Source organism: Odocoileus virginianus, chromosome 8 (assembly GCF_023699985.2).
Source record: "Odocoileus virginianus isolate 20LAN1187 ecotype Illinois chromosome 8, Ovbor_1.2, whole genome shotgun sequence".
NCBI lineage: Eukaryota > Metazoa > Chordata > Mammalia > Artiodactyla > Cervidae > Odocoileus > Odocoileus virginianus.
In genome coordinates, this window is record NC_069681.1 from 27,179,802 (window position 1) to 27,199,222 (window position 19,421).

The window sequence follows — 19,421 nt, forward strand, 5'->3', positions numbered from 1 at the left end:
TGAATGTATTTGAATAGGTTGAAAACAACTTGAATTTTCAGCATATGGTGTACTGACAGAAATTGTTCAACATACACTCACCCCTGTTACATATGTATATATGACACTTTTCATAAAAGTGTCTCTTATACACAGTCCTATTGTTAAACTACATTTTTGAAAAACAAAATATAAATGGAGGTATATTTGCGCCATCTGGCAAAAATGTGTTGACTACTATTAGAATGAATGCATTTATTTCGCCACAGAAATGAATACACTATTTCTGATTAGCTAAGATGATGTGCATATATGGCAATATAAGTTAACAGAAGTACTTTTTATTTTCTACTCTGATTTAAAAAATAGATGTCTGTGCTCTGTCATTCACAACTTTACCTGAGTGATATGAAAATACATAAATTTAAGCGGATAATCCCAAAGTACTCTTTTCACGTTTCTTTCTCTGTAACTGCAGTCAAACATATTAAGAAAAACAGAGAGGGGGAAGGTCAGTGGAGGTTTGGGGTCTCTCTCAATCACGACCTAATTTAAAAAGGGATGTCCGTGACATCCCTTTTTAAGACTTACCATATTTACTCCTAACCTCAAGGAAGGGACTCAATCAAAAACTACTTTGGCCGGGCTTGCATGATAGGTTTATATAAAATTGAATATGGCCTTCATTAAGTCCACCAAACAAGCCCAGACCCATCTTAAGTCAAACGTTATAAACTACTCGTAAGAAATGAGTATGAAAGCATCAGGTGGCATGAATCCTCAGTAAGTATTACAGTATCATTAATCTGGTGATACAAAGGTGGAACACAGGTTATTATCAACTGTCTACAGTCACGAAAAAAATAAATTTAAGCTGCCCCATAACAAAATTCAGAATACCATTTTAATGAAAATACCAGCTTTACAAAGTATTTGCAAAAACATAGGGTAGATACAGTTAACAGGTGCTCCAGCTGCCTTCTGTTAGAAACGCCTTGCCGTCACATGTTCTGCTTCCTTTTCACCAACCTCAGCAGCTAATGACATCCTAGATCTAACCTTAGGGACAATATGTCACATTTACTTTCTAGTTGTTTCTACCTTGTCAGTATTCTTTTATCTATTAGGAATGATTTCCTCCTATATTTTGCAGTTTCTTTCTTTAGGATACTCTTCACCATTTTACTTCCAATAACCCCTTTTAAAATAATGGATTTTGATCTCAATGAATTTTATTCTTCCATTTTAAAAATCACTCTAGGATTTCCAAATTACAGTTAAAAACTCCTCCAGCTGCTCTTGCATAAATGAGACAGAAATTAAAAACAGGATGGACACAAGCCTATACCCGCTAAGAGATGAGTCCAAAACGAAGGTGTGACTCATGAATTCATGTTTTATTGACCAGTTGCTTTAGCCACAAAATTAGACGTTAAAAAAAAAAATGATGCCATGGGCTTCATGAACCCCTGATAACAGTTTTGTCTTCCACCTGTTTCCCATCTAAGGAAATAGTCTCAAATGCAGGAAGCAGCTAGGAAAGAAAGATTTAAATACTACAGCCCTAGACACAACCTCTCCCCTTTGCTCCTCAACCCAAAGAGAAAAACAAAGATAGGATGGGACACATGCAGCTTCCGAAGTCTTGGTGCGAAAACAGGGGGTGGGGAGGTTGCTAAAAAAAAAAAAAAAAAACCTGAAGTACTAAGAAAAACAGCAGCATTAAACACTGATGAAGAAAAAGCTTTGTATGCTTCATCAGTATAGTATTTATAACTAAAGTTGATAAACTGCTAGACAGTGTACTAAATGATCACAAGAAAACAAAATGTACATTGTACACGCTAAAAAATGACACAAGTCTGGGTAAGCTCATGTCCAGATACACTACATTTTCGTGTCTTCATTCTTTTTAATGTATTACTATCTGGGATAGTCATTCTACACAGCAATGATTGACAGGATGAAAGCAGCCTTTAATTGTCGTGAATTTATACATACAAAATACACCTTCTATGATATGCATTTCCAAATTTTTTTTAAAAGCATGACGTTTTTACAATTTATAGAAAACATTATCCTTGAGAAATCACACTTGCTGGATTTTATTTTTTCCTAAACACTGACAGAAAGTGAGAGACAAGAATGTGATTTGGCAAGTGTCTCTAGCCCTGTCTTCACGGAAAGAGTTTTTAACTGAGGTCAAGATTACTGACCCATTCTTTCACTACCTGAACTGCTTGCACAAAGCCAATAAATACAGCTAAAATAATCAAAACAGCATACGTTAGAGCTGACGTAATAACGTACACATCTCAATTACCTCTAATTCTTGAGGACTGCTTATGTTTTTTCAGGTAAATCTTTTTTAAGTTTAAGGGGCTCTTTTTTAAAGTAAGATTTTTCTTACTCTTCTATATGTCTAAATACTACTTCTCACTTACGGCCATTTATAAATGTAGTAATAGGTTCTGTGATAAAAAGCTCTAAAGTTCTTTCACTCACACATTCTCACATGTAGAAAATGAATAAATAAGACTTCCTAAAGCTGTCTTTTGATGCAGCTCCTCTATTTTATAATTGAAACATTAAGCTGAAGAATATAATTTTCATTTAATTTTGTTTTTGTGACTTCTATTTTCAGAAAGTCCAATAAATGTTACCTTGGCTTCAGTGGGATAGATCCACCTAGATATTTGGATGTAAAAAAGCAAATGTAGGAATTTTTGTAAAACAGTATATACAATAATGTAATAAGACTTCCTAATTGACTCTTAAACACGTTCTGATCTTCATTATGACTGCTATTAGTGGTTCAGCTGTAGACTTACAAAACTGACAGAAGCTAAAATTCTTTTTGCCACCAAAATTATTGATACAAATGTTAAAAAGTTCAAATATGCACATCAAAGCTGCAGTAAAAGTCTCAATTTCTGTTTTTACATGCCATGATCCAGACTGTACCTAACAAAACATGGTACATTTACACTGGAAAAGGGGGTCCCATTTATTTTGAAGAAAAGGCTGGATCTCAGGATTCAGCAGAGCAGAAGTCAACGGCAACCTGGCACACAGGCCTCAATTTCATTTCTGGCTAAAAACAAAATAGAGTTTACATAAAAATAGATATAACCCAGGTTACCATATACACTGGTATATGATCAGTACTATTTACATTAAAAACAGTGCATTGCATAAGTCAAAGAATAAAATACCACCATGCATTTCATTTTAATTTTTAAGGTGAAAAATGCAATTACAGAATGAAGTTTGCTCACCATGATTGTCCCAATATTTACTAAAGGAATAATACCCAAAGGTTTCTCGTTTACATGCCTCCTTCCACACTTAGTCATTAATCTAAGTGTCACACGGATTACACGTACATCTTGAGCAACAAGAAACTTTTGAATATGCTATAATAGCATATTAAACTAAAGATATGGATACGCGATCACACTGAAAAGGTTGATGAAAATGTATGAAATAATCCCAATAATTATAGTTTTTCAAATGTAAAAAACTATTTGGATCATTTTAAAGGAGCACTGAAGTCCTTTCAAAGTTTAATGTCACTCTTCAGACAAGTACAGACATAACACACTTCTAGAAAGGAGTATTTTTTTTATCATTCTGCACAAATTAAAATACAGTGCATTAATGAAAAGGAAAAGCATCATATAATTGTCACGTTGGATGACGCTTTGGCCATCTCTTCAGGAGAAGGACTCTTCATCACATCTCTGATGAACTGTTCGAGGGCCGTGAAGTACCCCTGACACTGCCATGTATCATTATGCGTCCCGTCGGGAAAAATGGCTAATCTCTTAGTCCGAGACGGGGACAGCTCATAGAGCTGCTTCATCATTACTGGTGGGATTAACTGGTCGGAGAGTCCGGAGATGAAGAGAGAAGGCATTCTGCACTGAGAGATTTTTCTGTAGGACAAGAACTTATTTTTGTAGCACCATAAAGGAAGGTAACGCATTGGAAAGAATGAAAATAAAGTGCTGGCCATATGCGGTATGCTTAAAAATGTGTTCTCAACCATAATGGCTGAAATCCTATGTGAATTCTCTGAAGCTAAATGAATAGCTACTGCTCCTCCCAAGGAACGGCCAAAAAGGAAAATTTTTGTTTTGTCAAGGTCGGGTCTGGTCATCACATAGTCCAGCACAGCCTCAGAATCAAGGTAGAGTCCTTCTTCACTTGCTTCTCCTTCACTCTTTCCATAGCCTCGATAGTCAACCAGTAGAAGATTAACCTTGAGGTTCACCAACATAAGCAAGGCATTCGGCAACCTGTGGCCTATGTTGCCTGCATTCCCATGAAAATAAATTATAGTCGGGGAATAGGGTGAGCTGTCTCCAGTGTATCTTATCAAAATAAGATTCAGACGCACTCCATCTTTGGTTCTGATGAAAATGTTTTCATGTGGAATACCAGTGGGCATGGGAACATAAAGGCGTGAAGAAGATGGCTGTTCTGGGAAGTAAAGCAATACATCCTGGAATTTATACAGAATACCTGCTATTGATATGAATATTAACAGAAGTAAGACAATGCCTCCATACAGATGAAAGGTCACTATTAAAGATAAAAGCGAAATGCGGCAGAGAGCCCAAGACCAGGAAGCCAAAGCTACCAGCCATCTTTCAACAAAGTTCCACAGCATCCAGGACTTTTCCATTGTGGCTCTCTGCAAGTGTCCTAGAGAGAAAGGGAGAGAGAGAGTTAGTGAGGCGACGTGTATCTATTAGCTTAAAAGTCAGATCCATGATATAACAAATTCCATCACTAGGAGAATCCCTGGAAACCTACGTCAGTCCACCCACAAAACCGACTGCTCTCTCTTGGTCCCCTCGGTCCTCAAGCTCTGCCTTCACCCTCCACTGCTGTGTTGACGAAAGACAAATATGCATCAAATTATATTCCATTTTCTAAAAAGAAAAAAAAATGCAGGTCTTTTTAAAAACATGCATTAAGAAATACTTTCATCCATGTATTTTCCTTGATTTAACAGGAAAACAAGCTGATGCCACGTTCCCAGTGTTTTCCAGAAGGGAACAGAGGCTCAGGAGCCTAGCTGGATTGACCACGTCCCCGCTCTGCACGCAGGAGAGCCCGCAGGCCAGGCAGCACGCCGCCAAGGCCCCTGGCACCCACTGGTCAGCTGAGGAGGGTGAGGGCAGGTTTTTAACTGCAGTGAAGCTGACACATGACATTGGGTTCAGGTCTACTGTACATGCTGTATGATGACCACCACTGGAAGTCTAGTTAACAGCCATCAACACAGGCAGGCCAACATCCTCTCCTTCCAATGAGAACGTCTGAGGTGGTACCTCACTGCAGCTCTGATGTCTATTTCTCTAATTAGCAGACAGCTGAGCATCTTTTCACGTGCCGCTGGCCATGTGCATGTCTTCCTTGAAGAAATGTCTATTTAGGTCTTCTGCCCATTTTTTGATTGGGTTGTGGTGTTTTGCTGTGTCTTTGATATTGAGCTGTATAAGCTATTTGTCTATTTTGGAAAATAAGCCCTTGGCCTCATGGTTTGCAAATATTGCTTCCCAGTCCATAAGTTGTCTTTTCATTTTGTTTATGGTTTCCTTTGCTATGCAATATCTTTTAATTAGGCCCCATTTACTTATTTTTTGCTTTTGTTTCCATGATCCAAAACACATGGTCGCAATTTATGTCAAGGAGTGTTCTGCCTACCTACTTTATTCTTCTCGATGAAACTGTACATGAGATTGTCTTAATTTCTCTGATAGGTCATTATTAGCATATAGAAACACAACATATTTTTGTACATTGATTTTGTATCCTACATCTTTATTGAGCTAAGTAGGTTGAAGGCAAGTTTTATTAAAGAGGGAGTTAACAGAGTCTAATCTGTCAAGATCAATACATTTTATTGTCAATTTTCCACATTATAGTAAAAAATTATAATTAAACTAGGATAAAAAAAAAGTATTCCCCTCCCCCCCATTTGGAGGTTCGCATAGGTAAATTTAAAAAATAATTTAAAATTTGGCTCAGTCGCTCACTCGTGTCCGACTCTTTCAGGCCCCATGGACCGTAGCCCACCAGGCTCTTCTGTCTATGAAATCTTCCAGGCAGGAATCCTGGAGTGGGTTGCCATTTCCTTCTCCAGGGGATCTTCTCAACCCAAGGATAGAACCCTTGTCCCTTGCATCTCCTGCACTGGCAGGCAGATTCTTTACCACTAGCACTACCTGGGAAGCCTCTTCTAATACTGTATTATTTTTAAGAAAGAGTCTAATAATCTGTGTTTCACAACTGATTTAAAAGAAACTTTAGACTGCTAGCATTGTGCAACATGCTACACAGCCCTTACTGCAATTTCATACCAACGAGTCAACAAAGACTGCTACGGTATAATGATAAGGCTATAAACACTTGGGGGATAGGTGTGAAAAAAAGATACAGAAATTCTATCTGAGAACCAGAGGTAAGTGAAGAAAATTACTCACTGGAGGAAAAATCTTTTAAAACTTTGCTGAAAAATATAACTGATGTAAAGAAAATACAAAAGAAAAGCTTTCAGAAGTCAATGCTTTTATAATCAAATAAAGTTTAGGCATACTGTCTTAAAAAGGCAAAAGAGGTGAGATGCTATAATTTTTCGTTGTCATCTACTTAAGTATTTACCATTAAAAAAAATTCTCTTTTACTAACAAAACTATCAATAAATAAGTTAGTCTTAAACTTAATAAATAATTGTTAATGACTTATTTTTAAAACTTTACTGTATGCCATAAATTTTTAAATGTAGCATTTTAGTTCATCAAATACTGAAGATCAAGTTAAATTATGCTGGCTATAAAGATGAGTTTGATGATCTAATAGATTTAATTTTTATCATTATCTCACCAAAAACAGTTAACTATTTCACTAAACATGGATCTTCAAATTTGAGTTTTTTGTTCAAAAGACTCTGAATACAAACCAACAGCTTAGCATTTTTCTGAAGTTTCTCTGAAATCAACACTGCCACCCAGCTGTGGCACGTTTTATTACAGTAAGCTCGATGCTAGGCCAGAGAGAAGCAGGTGTGGGAGGTGAAGACAAAAATCCAAGCCTAAAAGACACAGCAGCAGCACCTGAGCGTCAGCGGCCAGGCCTGGGCGAGAAGCAGGCTGCAAGGGGCCACGCTGCGCTCAACAAGCCGAGGGCGCCGGGTCTGCACTCACCGTCCAGGCTGCCCAGAGACGCGGTTAGCGGTCCAGGACCGCTGCCCATCCCCAGTACACGGGGCAGGGCTACTCTGCAGCCTTCACTGTAGGGGCGGGCCTCAGAGACACATCTGCCCACTTCCCCTCTGCACCTAATGCTGACACTTACTTAATGTAATCTTTATTTATGTAAGTGTAAGAGAATGACTTTCCTTTGTACCTAGGATTTGTATTAGGAAAATCTGGAAATAGACTGGCATTTATTTTATACTTCAAAACAAAAGAATGTTTGTATAATGGCTAGGATTAATAAGATTTGGCATATAACATACAAATATACTAGAGCACTGTACCATTTGGGAAAAGTATATCATTTAAGATATTTCTTTAGTGAAAAGGTACTTTTTTATTTTTCACAGTCAAGCCAATCATTTATGACAGAAGTATCAGAGAGATGCGTAACTCAAATATCATTTGTTTTGTGACATATTAGGAAAAAAACACAGTAAAATTCCATCCCCCTTAAAGTCTGCTCTACCATGTATTTGTTAAGTAATCTTGGATGTATCACTTATTTTCAGTTTGAATTTTCTTTTCGGTAGAATGAAATTTTTTTAAATGTCCATGTAACTGCATTCTGGACACTGGACATGTATATTTAAGAGTGGACATCAGAAAAGTGGCATATTTCAGTCCATTACTGCTTAGGAATAATAGGATTAACCTTGCAGTTTTCCACAAAGCTTTCCTGAAAAGTCACCTACATTAAATGACTTTGTGATACACAAATGCAATCTTGTAATGGATTGTTACACTGTGCAAGTCAATAAAAGTCTTCACTTTGAGGAATAGCAAATGGAAGTCAATTTTAAGGACTGGTTACTAAAAAATGTTCTAGAGACTGTGTGTGTCTCCTCTTTAACACACTGCGGCATACAGGTGGTTTAAAGAGATCTCTGCTCACGGACTGCTTTATTTTCCGCCAATGACTTCTGCTCCCCATTCTGTACCACACCTCCATGCTCTTAGAGGAACTGGATCTAGCAAACAATCCAGGAAGGACTTCTTCTTTAACAAATCTGAGAAACTATCAATGAAGTACAATTACTCAAGCCGTAACCTGAGCCATCTGGTGGGATGTAAAAATAACTTCGCATAAACCCAGATGCTAGGACGGTCAGTAAAAAATGGACACTTCCCTTGAAAACAGTCCACATATCCTAGAGCTAGCAATGTTTCCCATTTGTTTTGCCAAAAAAATTAGTGTGAATAAAGGGGTAACAAAACCTCTTCTCCGTGAAAAAATAATGACCTCTGGTTAAGCCTCAAGCACTGTTTCCCTGGGAACCTCCTACAGGTAGGCGATCAGAAATATTTTCGAGGAACACTCTGTGGTGGACCTGACGCCACTGCAGAGGCAAGTCTGGGCTGAGTGGGGTAAGGTGTGTGCCTGGCACATTCTCTGCTGAGTCCTGGGCACTATGCCCGTGTCCCACAACAAAAGATCCCGTTTCCTGTGGAGCACGAAGCAGTTCGCTCACAGCACCGCCTGCTCCCAGCCCTGCATCCTCTTTCCACCGGCCTGAGCTGTCACCTGGAATGATACACCTGATGTTGCCAGGCCGAGTTTTCTATCTGCATCTTTCAACAAGGCAGTGGGAGGCTGATGTCAGGTATGGCCTACTGGGTCTTTTGAGAATGTCCAGCTGAACCCAAGACCACTGCTGCTGGTCATGCAGAATAAGGCAATTAGTTAGCCCTTAAAAAGTACACCTTAGGAGGCAAACTTTATGAAAGGTGTTTCCAGAAGAGATGGATTGTTTTGCCAGGCTCTTTTGCACGCTGCAACGCATTTGCTGATAACATCTCAGAACCATAAGCAATCAAGAGAAATGGCGAGTTTAACATAGCTGAAGTGAAACCAAAGTTTACACTAATGAGAAAAGCTGCGTAGAGGGAAAGGGCATCAGGCCTGCTGAGCACAGACGTTTGGTCCCCAGCATCCCTCACCTTCCACGCTCCTTTTACATTATCACAGTGGCTTTAACCTTATGCCTGCTGGTGGCGGAGGAGTCACTAAGTCGTGTTCAATTCTTGAGACCCTGTGGACTGTAGCCGGCCAGGCTCCCTGTCCATGGGATTTTCCAGGCAAGAATACTGGAAAGGGTTGCCATTTCCTTCTCCAGGGGATCTTCCCAACCCAGGGATCAAACCCGGGTCTCCTGCATGGCAGGCAGATTCTTTATCGAGTGAGCTACAAGGAAAGTCCTACATTTTAAGTAAATATCTAACTTATTCCCATTTCTCAATTACGCCTTTGCCAAGTTATCACACATTAAATGACTCTCAAGTCCATCTGTCTTTAACCATTCCAGTACCTGCTTAACCACTAAGAGAATTCATTAAAAAGCGTGAGCTATCAGAGGATCTCTCATAAAAAGCAAACCCTGCTTGCTAATGAATCCAATGGATTTTTCTCAATCCACACTGCAACAGTGCACTGCTAAGTGGCACTAAATCCTGAATCTTCCTCGGCTTCCAATAGAATCAAATTCTCGTTTGTCTCCCTCTGACACACCCCTGAACACAGGTGTTTTCCAAGGACCTGTATACTGACCCTTCTTTCCCTTGGGAATTTCAGGGATTTCATTCTTTCTCATGCCTCCATCATACCTGTTTATGAATTATGAATTCTTCATGTCTACTTTATCCATAATCTCAATTTATCTGTCTGTCGAGTACCTGATGCTTCATAAGCAATGCAAACTTATCCCAAACTAAACAAATCTTCCTTAGCTAATGTTTTCCATGGTTTCTGTAAATTATGAGCAAAAAAGCATGATATATGAACAAATGTTGTTTTTTTGAAAAACAGCTGATTCTAGGGCTTAATATAAAATAACATGCAGGCTAAATCTGTGCTACAGTATCAAAAATTAGCACATTATTATAGAATGTTTTACAGCTAAATAAAAAATGTCAATCTTAGAAAAGTAATTTTTGTGCTTTCTGTTTAAAGTGGTTAGAAATGTCAATTGATATTAGTGAACACTTCTCAAAAAATAACCTATTAAAAACATGATTTTTTATTATGCATAGTCAAAGTAAATCTAATCATGATTGTTTTCTTTTTAAAAAGAACAGTTTTGAAACAGTTAGTAGTATCTTTTTATACTCTATTAATACTTGGATCATAGGAATGAAACATATGGATCTGCTGATGATCACTGTGAGAATTTTATGGTCAACATTAACTAGTTTGGTTCACTGTGACCGCTCCGTATGCTTCCTATCTTTAAATATCAGTACAATAAGCAATTTAAAGCTAAAGATATAAAGAATGGATAGCCTGGAGCTGTCAGAACCACCACGCTGGTTACAGGGTTAGCTGAGGGTCCAGTCAACTGAAGAAGCGATGATGGACACGCTCACCTGACCTCCGTCACATGCTCACACATGGACTCGGAAGATGGCAAACGGTTCCATTCCTAAGGGGAAATATTTAAATAACTGTTCTATAAGCTGAGGCTTAAAAAAGAGAGATTAATACAAGTGTGTGTCCACCCTCAATGATATTATATGAGTTCTCAAGGGTGTTCTCAAGCCCAGCCTAGACCACAGAATAGCCCCGCCGTTGCTTTCCCAGCCTTGTCAGATTCCAATGCAAGCTATTATCCGATTTAAAGATGAAAGGCAATGCCACCAATACCTGCACCCATCTGCTATTTCAATCACAGACCCTACAGACGATTCAAAATTTATAAATATGCAATTTTTTAAAATAACAGGACAAAGCACAACTCCAGGGTTAAGAACTTCTCTTACTTTTCATCAATCAGCTGTGTATGTCTCTTATTTTTATTCATTCAGCACAGTTATTCACAGGAACTGGAAGCATCTAAACAAAATCGAAATAAATACTTGGCAAGAGCAGTGTGAAGTAGAGCAGTTGAACTGGGTGAACTATAAGGTCCCGATGAAACCTGAGACCTTTCTATGCCCGTAGTTCTCAAAGTGTGGCTGCAGACTCCTGGGGTCCCCAAGGCCCATTCAAAGGGTGTTTCATGTCAACAGGATCAATGTAAGTAGACTAAAACACTATTCGCCGTTTCACTGTTTGACATTTGCACTAGTGGTACCAAACCAAAGATGGGTGAAACTGCTGGTGCCTTAGCAAGATTCAAGACAGGGGCAGCAAAATGCAGGCGCCATTGTACTCTTTATCACATCTCCATCAGTGAGTCCACGTTTCAACATTTTGTGACGAGTGACCAAGCAAGGGCGGCACGTGAAGCACTAACGCCGAGTGTGCCTGTGTGCGCAGTTCCATCTGAATCTTTAGGACCCTCGGACTGTACTGAATACATCTGAGGTGTGGGATGAACTAGCTGCTTTATTTAAGTGACACCATGTTTACCTAGAAAGACAACTGACAAACTGTGGTTATTCAGACTTGTGTGTTTGGCTGACATTTTTTCTGGAAAATGAGTGAAGGTGCCAATAGCTTCCTTGACTTGAGACTTTTCTGACGGCACTGTGATGGTAATGACACTAACAAATGTGATTTTTGACAACATATTAAATGTGTGAATATTTGGAAGAATCTGCCCAGCACAGTAAACTAATATTTTCAATGACCAATGACTGGTGTCACAAAAATCAAGCATGGGTAAAAAAAATCATTGAAAGATAAACCAATGGATTTTACCATAACGGAGACAAAAAGCTCTTTGATATGGATTTCAGATTCCACAATGTAGCTGATCTTAAGAAACTGCCATCTGCTGAGAATGCCCACAATTGTCTGGGAAGACATTAGAATGACCCCTTCACAACTACGAACCTGTGGGAGCCTGACTTTCTCCATGAACTTCCCCTCAAACAACGTGCCACACAACAACGAGTGCAGAAACACGATAGTATGCCTGTCTTCTATGAAGCAGACATTAAAGATACTTACAAAAATGTAAAACAGCTCTATATTCCTTGCTAATTTTTTGGCAAAGATGGCTGTTTGCATAAAAATATTATGTTAAAATACTGATGGATTTTTTTACTGTTATTTTTAAGTGGTAAAATTATGTATTTTATAAGTTCCCACTTTTAATTTCTAACACAATTAATACCTTTCTACATAATCTACATATATGAAAACTTTGGAGTCTCAATAATTTTTTAAAATGTGAAGGTGCTCTGAAACAAAAAAAGAGTTGAGCACCACTGTTCTACACTGCCTAGCTACCTAATTTTATTGCCTTTTTTCTGCAGAGACTTAACACCTTTAAATTAAGAATGAGGTACTACATTAATTAAACCTTTTGTGCATTATAATACATACCGGTTTCTAAACCTTTTTAGGTGCTGGTAGAGAAATATCTTCAGTAAAGACACATAATTCCTTTGGGTTCCCAAGGATTACGACCATAAGACAGATGACAGACATGGGGAGATGACCTTTCAGCCTGGGTCATCTATCGCCCTGAGTGAGGCTTTGACCCTCACTGCTGCTGTGCACACCTCAGGTGACGAGTCACGTCCACATTTAAACGTGGGGAACCACTCTGAATGAGCATCCCTGTACATCACTTTCTGAGTTTCTACATTTGTAAAAGGAAGCAGTTACCTGAATAATACCTAAGGTCTCACAAATTTTACTGTATAGGAGATTGACAAAAAGGCTGGAATTGGAAAGTAGGCATTGGATTATAAATAATACTGTTTTCACTAACTGGTACAGTGGAAATTTGGAGGCCCTGGTTATGTGACTTTTTAAGAGTACCTGAAAAGTTACTGAGAGATACAGGACTCCAGAAACCACAGATGTGTGGAGACATTGTGATTTTATATTTCAACTGACGTTTGTAAAATATTTTACTCATCAAACATTTTCAGTCTCTTTCCCAGACCACCACTATCAAAGTAATATTTCTAAACAATGCACAGTCAAAGCTGTAGAAAACAACTTTGGCTAAACAATCTTCATAGAATAATCGACATCGTTATGTTTTAGGAGTTTGTAATTGATGGGAGGGGAAGAAAAGCTGGTATACAAAGACCATCATGAGTTTCCATGAACTCTGCGGGGTTTTTTCTTTGTTTTGCGCAGGGAACTCAGGTTATTCTCTCCAATAAGAAGCAATGTCAGTGATGCAAACAGCACCTTCCAGATTAATTCCAAGTCTACAGTAACAACGACCCTCAACCTCCCCCTCCTCACCAAAGATTACTACTGCTTTCCCTGTGAAGCTGGCAGTCTCTTCTATCAGTCCTTTATGCTGCAATATTTTATCTAAAAACTTAAAGATTAACAACTTACATTAAGAACTAAAACTCAAACTATGGGAATGAATACATTTAATTATGATTGTCCCAATAATCTTGTTGTTCGGTCGCTCAGTTGTGTCCCACTCTGCAACCCCACGGACTGCTGCATGCCAGGCTTCCCTCTCCTTCACTATTTCCTGAAGTTTGTTCAAATTAATGTCCACTCAGCTGGTGATGCTATCCAACCATCTCATCCTCGGCCGACCTCTCCTCCTTTTGCCTTCAATCTTTCCCAGCAGAGTAAACTGGACAAGTATGTTATTCTTTCAATCATAGATAAAATTTTAGTTTAATGAAGGTTGGAACTGTCTCATAAAAAAAAGTAAATGCTAATTATCCTCATTATTTTTAAACTGCAAAAGTTTACATCGAATTGCATGGTGTATGTTCATTTACTGATTCTATCAACAGTAAAAGGTTTATGAAAAGTATGAAAAATGTTTTCCCTATACATGAATTAAATAGGAATTCCTCAAAAACAGACTGAAGAGTAACCAATAATAAATACAATTTTTAAAAAAGCACCATTTAAAAAAAGTCATAAGTGTACTATTATTTTAAAGGCTTTTATGTCCATCTCAACTGATGATTTTAGGAACATCTTGTTTAAAAAAACAACAAAACTGCTCATACATTAAAAAAAACCCATACCAACAAGTGACAAAACCATGCGCAGGTTCAAGGGAACACTTAAAAAGTGGGAAGCAAATTCACGTGTCACTCCTGACCCCTCCATCACAAGGGGAGAATGGTATCCTCTGGGGGGAATTCACAGCTTCCAGTCACGTTTCAAGTAACAGAGCAGCAGATTCAGCCTTCCCGCCTTAGTGTATCTGCTTTTCTGCTAAGCACTGGGGAGTTAAGAAACCATGCCAGCCGCACAGCTGAGATGGAAACACAAACAGCCGCCATCAGTGTGCTGGAGACACCGCAGAATGAATTATCTATTTCCCTAATGGTTACCCACATGTCATCAATAATGAAAGAGTGAGTATTAATAGTCCTATGGGACAGATGAACAATAACTGCCTATGGATATGCTGGATAGCAACTGAAGAGTTCAGAGAGCATTTTAAACTGGGATTTCAATCAGCTTGAGCAGACATCTGGAACACTATACCAGACCGCAGCTCAGTAGCATTTTTGGGTTTCCCTTTCACTTGAAACACAGAAGACTTGGCACATAAGAGTCAACTCTAAGAGAACAAAAAAAACAGATTCTTGTCACTATGGAAGTCAATCACAATTTGTTCTTAAGGGTATAAATATCAAAGAAAGAAAATTAAAAAAAAGAAAAAAGATCCACAAGGCTAAAAATGCAAACAGTGATGTTAGAATAAAAAATGATAATGGAATTCAGGAAGTTTCCAACTTGTGAAGAGATACTGTTCTAAATACAGTTGACCAAATGGATGAAACTTAGAATTCATTTTCTTATAAAATCAATGTTACAGGAGAAACAAGATTCCCAGGCTAACTCATAAATACACACAGCTCATGCCCTGAAAATGCTACAGCTTCGCAATTCCAGTACCATGTACTGCTGTGGGAGTTAAGGCTTATAAGAAACAGGAACATAAAATGTAGTGATTTATTATGCAGCCTATCACTTGAGGGAAAGAAAAATCTTAATTAGAAAAAACTAGAATCCTTTTTTAAAGGTCTGTTCTGAAAAGAGTATACAAAGACCTCAAATGTTCTAGAGGTGACTAAACGGGAATTAGAAAGATTTTAGAATCTGTAACAACTGAGTTCTCAATTAAAGAAAAAACAGAGAAACAGAAATAGATTCCCCTGAGGTAAGTGAGGAGAGGAAAGATCATGGCAAACCATGAGGGTGGAGGGCTTCCCTACCCTACTTAAGTCAAACCGTTAACCCAGGACAGCGTGGCCAGTCAATGCTCTCATCCAGGCCTGAGGTGTGTCTGAGAAGACGGGAGGCAGGCCCAGATGCGTATGTTCAGATATTCACAATCTGGCTTCCTTTCCTCATTCCAAAGGAAACTATCAATGGCAGGCAGTGTCTGTGTGATGGGAAGGAGCCGGTTTCCAAGTTCGGTATGTTAATAGCTAGGTGGCTTTTGCCAACCCATTTACCCTCTCTAAATATATGTCTCCTAGTAGGTAAAAAGGGGATCAAACACCTAATTAAAACTCGGCTGAGATCAAATGTAATACAGTGCGTTGATAAACGCAGCTCCTTGTAGGAGACAGAATTTAAAGCATTCTACTTACTTACGAGAGCAGACCAGCAGAAAGTACAACTAGCAGGTCTGCTCGACTTGGATTTTAAATAACGGCAGGACTCGCTGGAGAATACCTGAGTCCTTGCACACAGGGAGTAAAGAGGGCGACGCCGCCTTTTTTTCTGTCAAAACCCAGCGCGAGTGGCAGTTCCTTCAGAAAGCCTTTCCTGGACCTCTGCTCCCTACTGCCAACCACGCCACGTCCTGCAGTTTGCACAAACTCACGCGGTGGCACTCCCTAGTGAGCCTAACTCACCTGCTTTACACGGGCTGCGGATTCCTTGACGACAGTGACATCACCTTACGGAAATCCGCCTGAAGATTTTCAGGAGATTGAGCAAAGCTGGGCACCCAGTAAGCCTCTATTAACAACGACTGGGTTGAGCGGTCTAGGTCTTCAGCAGGACAATTATTAGGACAAGAACACTAGACGGTCAACAGTGACTTCTTATTTGGAACAAAACTTAACCTTTTAGCAAAAAAGACATGCGAGCAATCTAAGCCTGCCCACGAAGAAGAATTAACTAACCCATGCAGAGTGACACCAGCAATGATGTCACGAAAAGCGAGCCTGACACTTAAGAGACCACATTTCCTTCTGTCTTTCCATTGAGTCCCTACTACAGGGTGAAGGTAACTAAGGTAATTCAAAGGGCCGTTGAATAATAAGACATGTTGGCGGGGGGGCGGTTGTGACGCCTTGGGCAGTAAACTCTCCTGATGCATTTTGCAGAAAAATATCCATACACGTTGCTGACATGGGCGTCTGCAGCCAGACAGACTTTCAACTTCGCGGGGGTGCTCCTAGGCGGCTCCGTCAGCACCCCGAAGTCCCTGCCCCGACAGCCGCGGCTCTTTCGGCCTGTCCCCGACGTGAGCGGCCCAGGCCGCCCCCAGCCCCCTGAGCCCTGGGAGCGGAGCTCCGGCCGCACCCGTCCCGAGGGTGGGCGGGTCGGGGCGGGGGGTGCTGGGGTTCGCGCGCGTCCCGGCAGACGCCGCGGACAGCGGCTCTCGGACGCGCCCCGGGCCCCCTCCAGGCCCGCGGAACACAGGCGCGTCCCAGGTGCCCACAGCGGCGTCTGTCAGGGCTTCTCCGGGCCCCTCAGTCGGCGGAGGCGCCCCCGCACGGCCCCGCGGCGAACAGCTCCTCGGAGGCCCCCCACCAGCCGCCCCGCACTCACTCAGACCCGCGGGCAGGCCGCGCACTCGGGAGCCGGCGCCGCGCAGCAGCGTCCCCCGGCGCCGCTTCCGTCGCTCCTCATCGTCCTCCTCCTCTGCCTCCCGCCGCGGGGCCGCTTCTGCCGCCGCCGTCGCCACGGTCCGGCCCCGAGCTCCCGCGGCGCCGCGCTCGGCTCCCCCACTTCCGGCCCACGCTCAGTGTCGCCGGCAAATGCCCCCGTCGGGTCCCACATCACCTGCTCTAGCCCTTCCTCCCGGGAGTGGGGAAGGCGGGCCCCCGCCCTCCTGGGCATGCGCAGAGACGGCTGCCCGGTAGGGGCGGGGGGAATGGGGGTGGGGAGGAAGAGTGCCCGGCGACGGAGGCCCGGGAGGGACAAGATAGCGCGAGGCCGGGTACCGCGTGAGATCGCGGTGGGCTGGGTACCCCCGCCGTGGGTGTCAGGCATCCTCCGAGCACCGATAGGCCTCCCGCCCTGCCTCTGAGGCCTCAGGATCTGCTGCCGGACGCTTTTCTTCCCGAAGAAATAGTGTCTGCCCCAGAAGGTTGTTAGAGGTATGGCAGTGAGTTCCGGCACTTCCATAAGGGCTTCCATAAGGGCACTTAACTTCTTGTCTTCTTTCAGCCCAGCCCGCTCCTACCTTCGTCAGGGTGCACCGTCACGAGCGGATGCATGTTTTATCAGGCCCCGAGACCTGTACCACTTAGACGGCCCTTTTATTTTAAGAAAGAAAGAAAGAAAGAAATTCAAAACTACCTTTTGCAACTTTTTACAAAAACCCAAGCCCGTGGCAACATCTCTAGGGCCCCCTAACAAGGCCCGGGAAGTGATCACACAAATGGGAGCCTGAAGCTGGAACGTCGTGACTGTCACGGTCAACCCCCTGCGCACCAAGTTGTACCGAATTGTTTGTTTATAGGTGTCTGTCTCCTGTCAGTCCCTATTCTCCGAACTGTTTTGTATCTACAGAGGATATGTCATAATGTTTTCTTAAAATGTGAAATCGCTACCAGATTGAGAGCTCCAGCTCACAGAGGCTCTTGATAATAATTCCTGTTATTACCTGATAAGCACCACCCACCAAGACAGACGACCACTTACGAAAATAAACTAATAATCAAAGCAACTCTAACAGATACTTAATGAAAAACTGTTGATTCTCTTTGAACCAGGCATTAGAAAGGCTACAATAACATGGTAAATTGGAGAGTGGGATTTGAATCAACTTGAGAGTTTGGTTTCGTGATTCATGGGTCCCCTGTTACATCACTAGTACAGAGCACAGTCCCCAACATTATAGAAGCTCAATAGATGCTGAACAAGGTACAAAAATGTACACGAATGCTTTTGCAGAAGATGGGCATGTAGGGGATCCTTTAACTTAACACAGTTGGATATTCCTCCGAAGTACATGGATAAGTTGACTAGTAGGTGGGAGAATTACCCACAAAACAATACCATGTGACTTTACAAGTCAGTGATTTCAGAGAAATATTCAGTCAATATAGGTGAATTAAACATATAAAGAAATTAACTGTTGGGCTAGAAGGAGCTAGACCTCAGTCTAGCTTTACTACATATTAGTACTGTGAATTAAATGTGTGTTAGTTTGTAAAAAGAGGCTTTTGTATATTAGACAACTCCTAAGGGCACTTAACGGCTTCAAGATGTATTCTTCAAGCCTGTTGCAGCAAAATTTCATTTTAAAGCAATAGTATTTTATGCTAAAATGAAGTGTCTAATTCTAAAAGTTGTTTCCTCCTACACTTTATGAATAAATTCTCAGTTCTCCATGGTGGAAGAGGACAAACCGTAAGAAGATACTGGTAGAAATCTACAGCTTCTAGAACATAAGGATTCGGTTTGTTTTCATTTCTCAATTTTGCATATGTAGTACAATTACAATATCATAGTAGCTGCTCAATAAAGATTTGTGGCATGGTTTTATTTTGAATCCTTGAATATAAACTAGAAGTCCACAGTTGATTTTCGAATATGCAACTGTTTATATTATGAATTATACATTTTTTATTCTTATGAATTAGATGAGAACTCATCACAGTTGCACTATCATGAAAAACACATAGGAAAGCACAGGCTTAGACAATTTTGCAAAAGCATATTTTTCCACTTAAATGAAACAGCAGACGTTTGGGGAAAGAAGACGCCCTCTTCCCCCCTGGGAGGTTTCACAACCACAGAAATGAGAGTTGGTACCATTCTTTACACATAGGGAGCAAAACTCGAGAGGTTGTCACTTGCCAAGAGCAGCCTAAAGAGAGGCACTGGCTCAAAGTGCCAATAACGAGCCAGTGGACAAAGTGTTTTGCGGTCTTACTTCGCGACGAAATCCACTCTCGCAGGTCAACCGTTTGCAAATAGGATCTGCCGCTGAGGCCAACCGGATTTGTGTTTGTAACCACACTGTAACCCCCGCTGCCTCCGGTCCTCCGCAGCGGAGCCAGGCGGGCGGTCTTCCCAGAGCCCGCCGGAAG

At 41.0% G+C, this 19,421-nt stretch overlaps 1 protein-coding gene across 2 annotated transcripts; it reads right to left on the reverse strand.

Annotated features, from left to right (window-relative positions):
* Positions 1-869: 869 nt before the first annotated feature.
* ABHD13 (abhydrolase domain containing 13) lies at positions 870-19,380 on the reverse strand. 2 transcript variants are annotated; one of them, XM_020911371.2, is made up of 2 exons: positions 19,265-19,380; positions 870-4,689 (listed from the first exon to the last, which is right to left on the reverse strand). In XM_020911371.2, the coding sequence occupies exon 2, from the start codon at positions 4,667-4,669 to the stop codon at positions 3,656-3,658; it is 1,014 nt and encodes a 337-aa protein (XP_020767030.1). In that variant the 5' UTR covers positions 4,670-4,689; positions 19,265-19,380; the 3' UTR covers positions 870-3,655. The 2 variants fall into 2 exon arrangements, with proteins under 2 accessions (XP_020767030.1, XP_020767029.1); XM_020911370.2 differs by lacking the exon at positions 19,265-19,380 and adding an exon at positions 16,930-17,111.
* Positions 19,381-19,421: the final 41 nt, after the last annotated feature.

Excerpts from the sequence above, each read along its gene's own strand:
- ABHD13 (XM_020911371.2), bottom strand. The coding sequence starts at position 4,669 with ATGGAAAAGTCCTGGATGCTGTGGAACTTTGTTGAAAGATGGCTGGTA.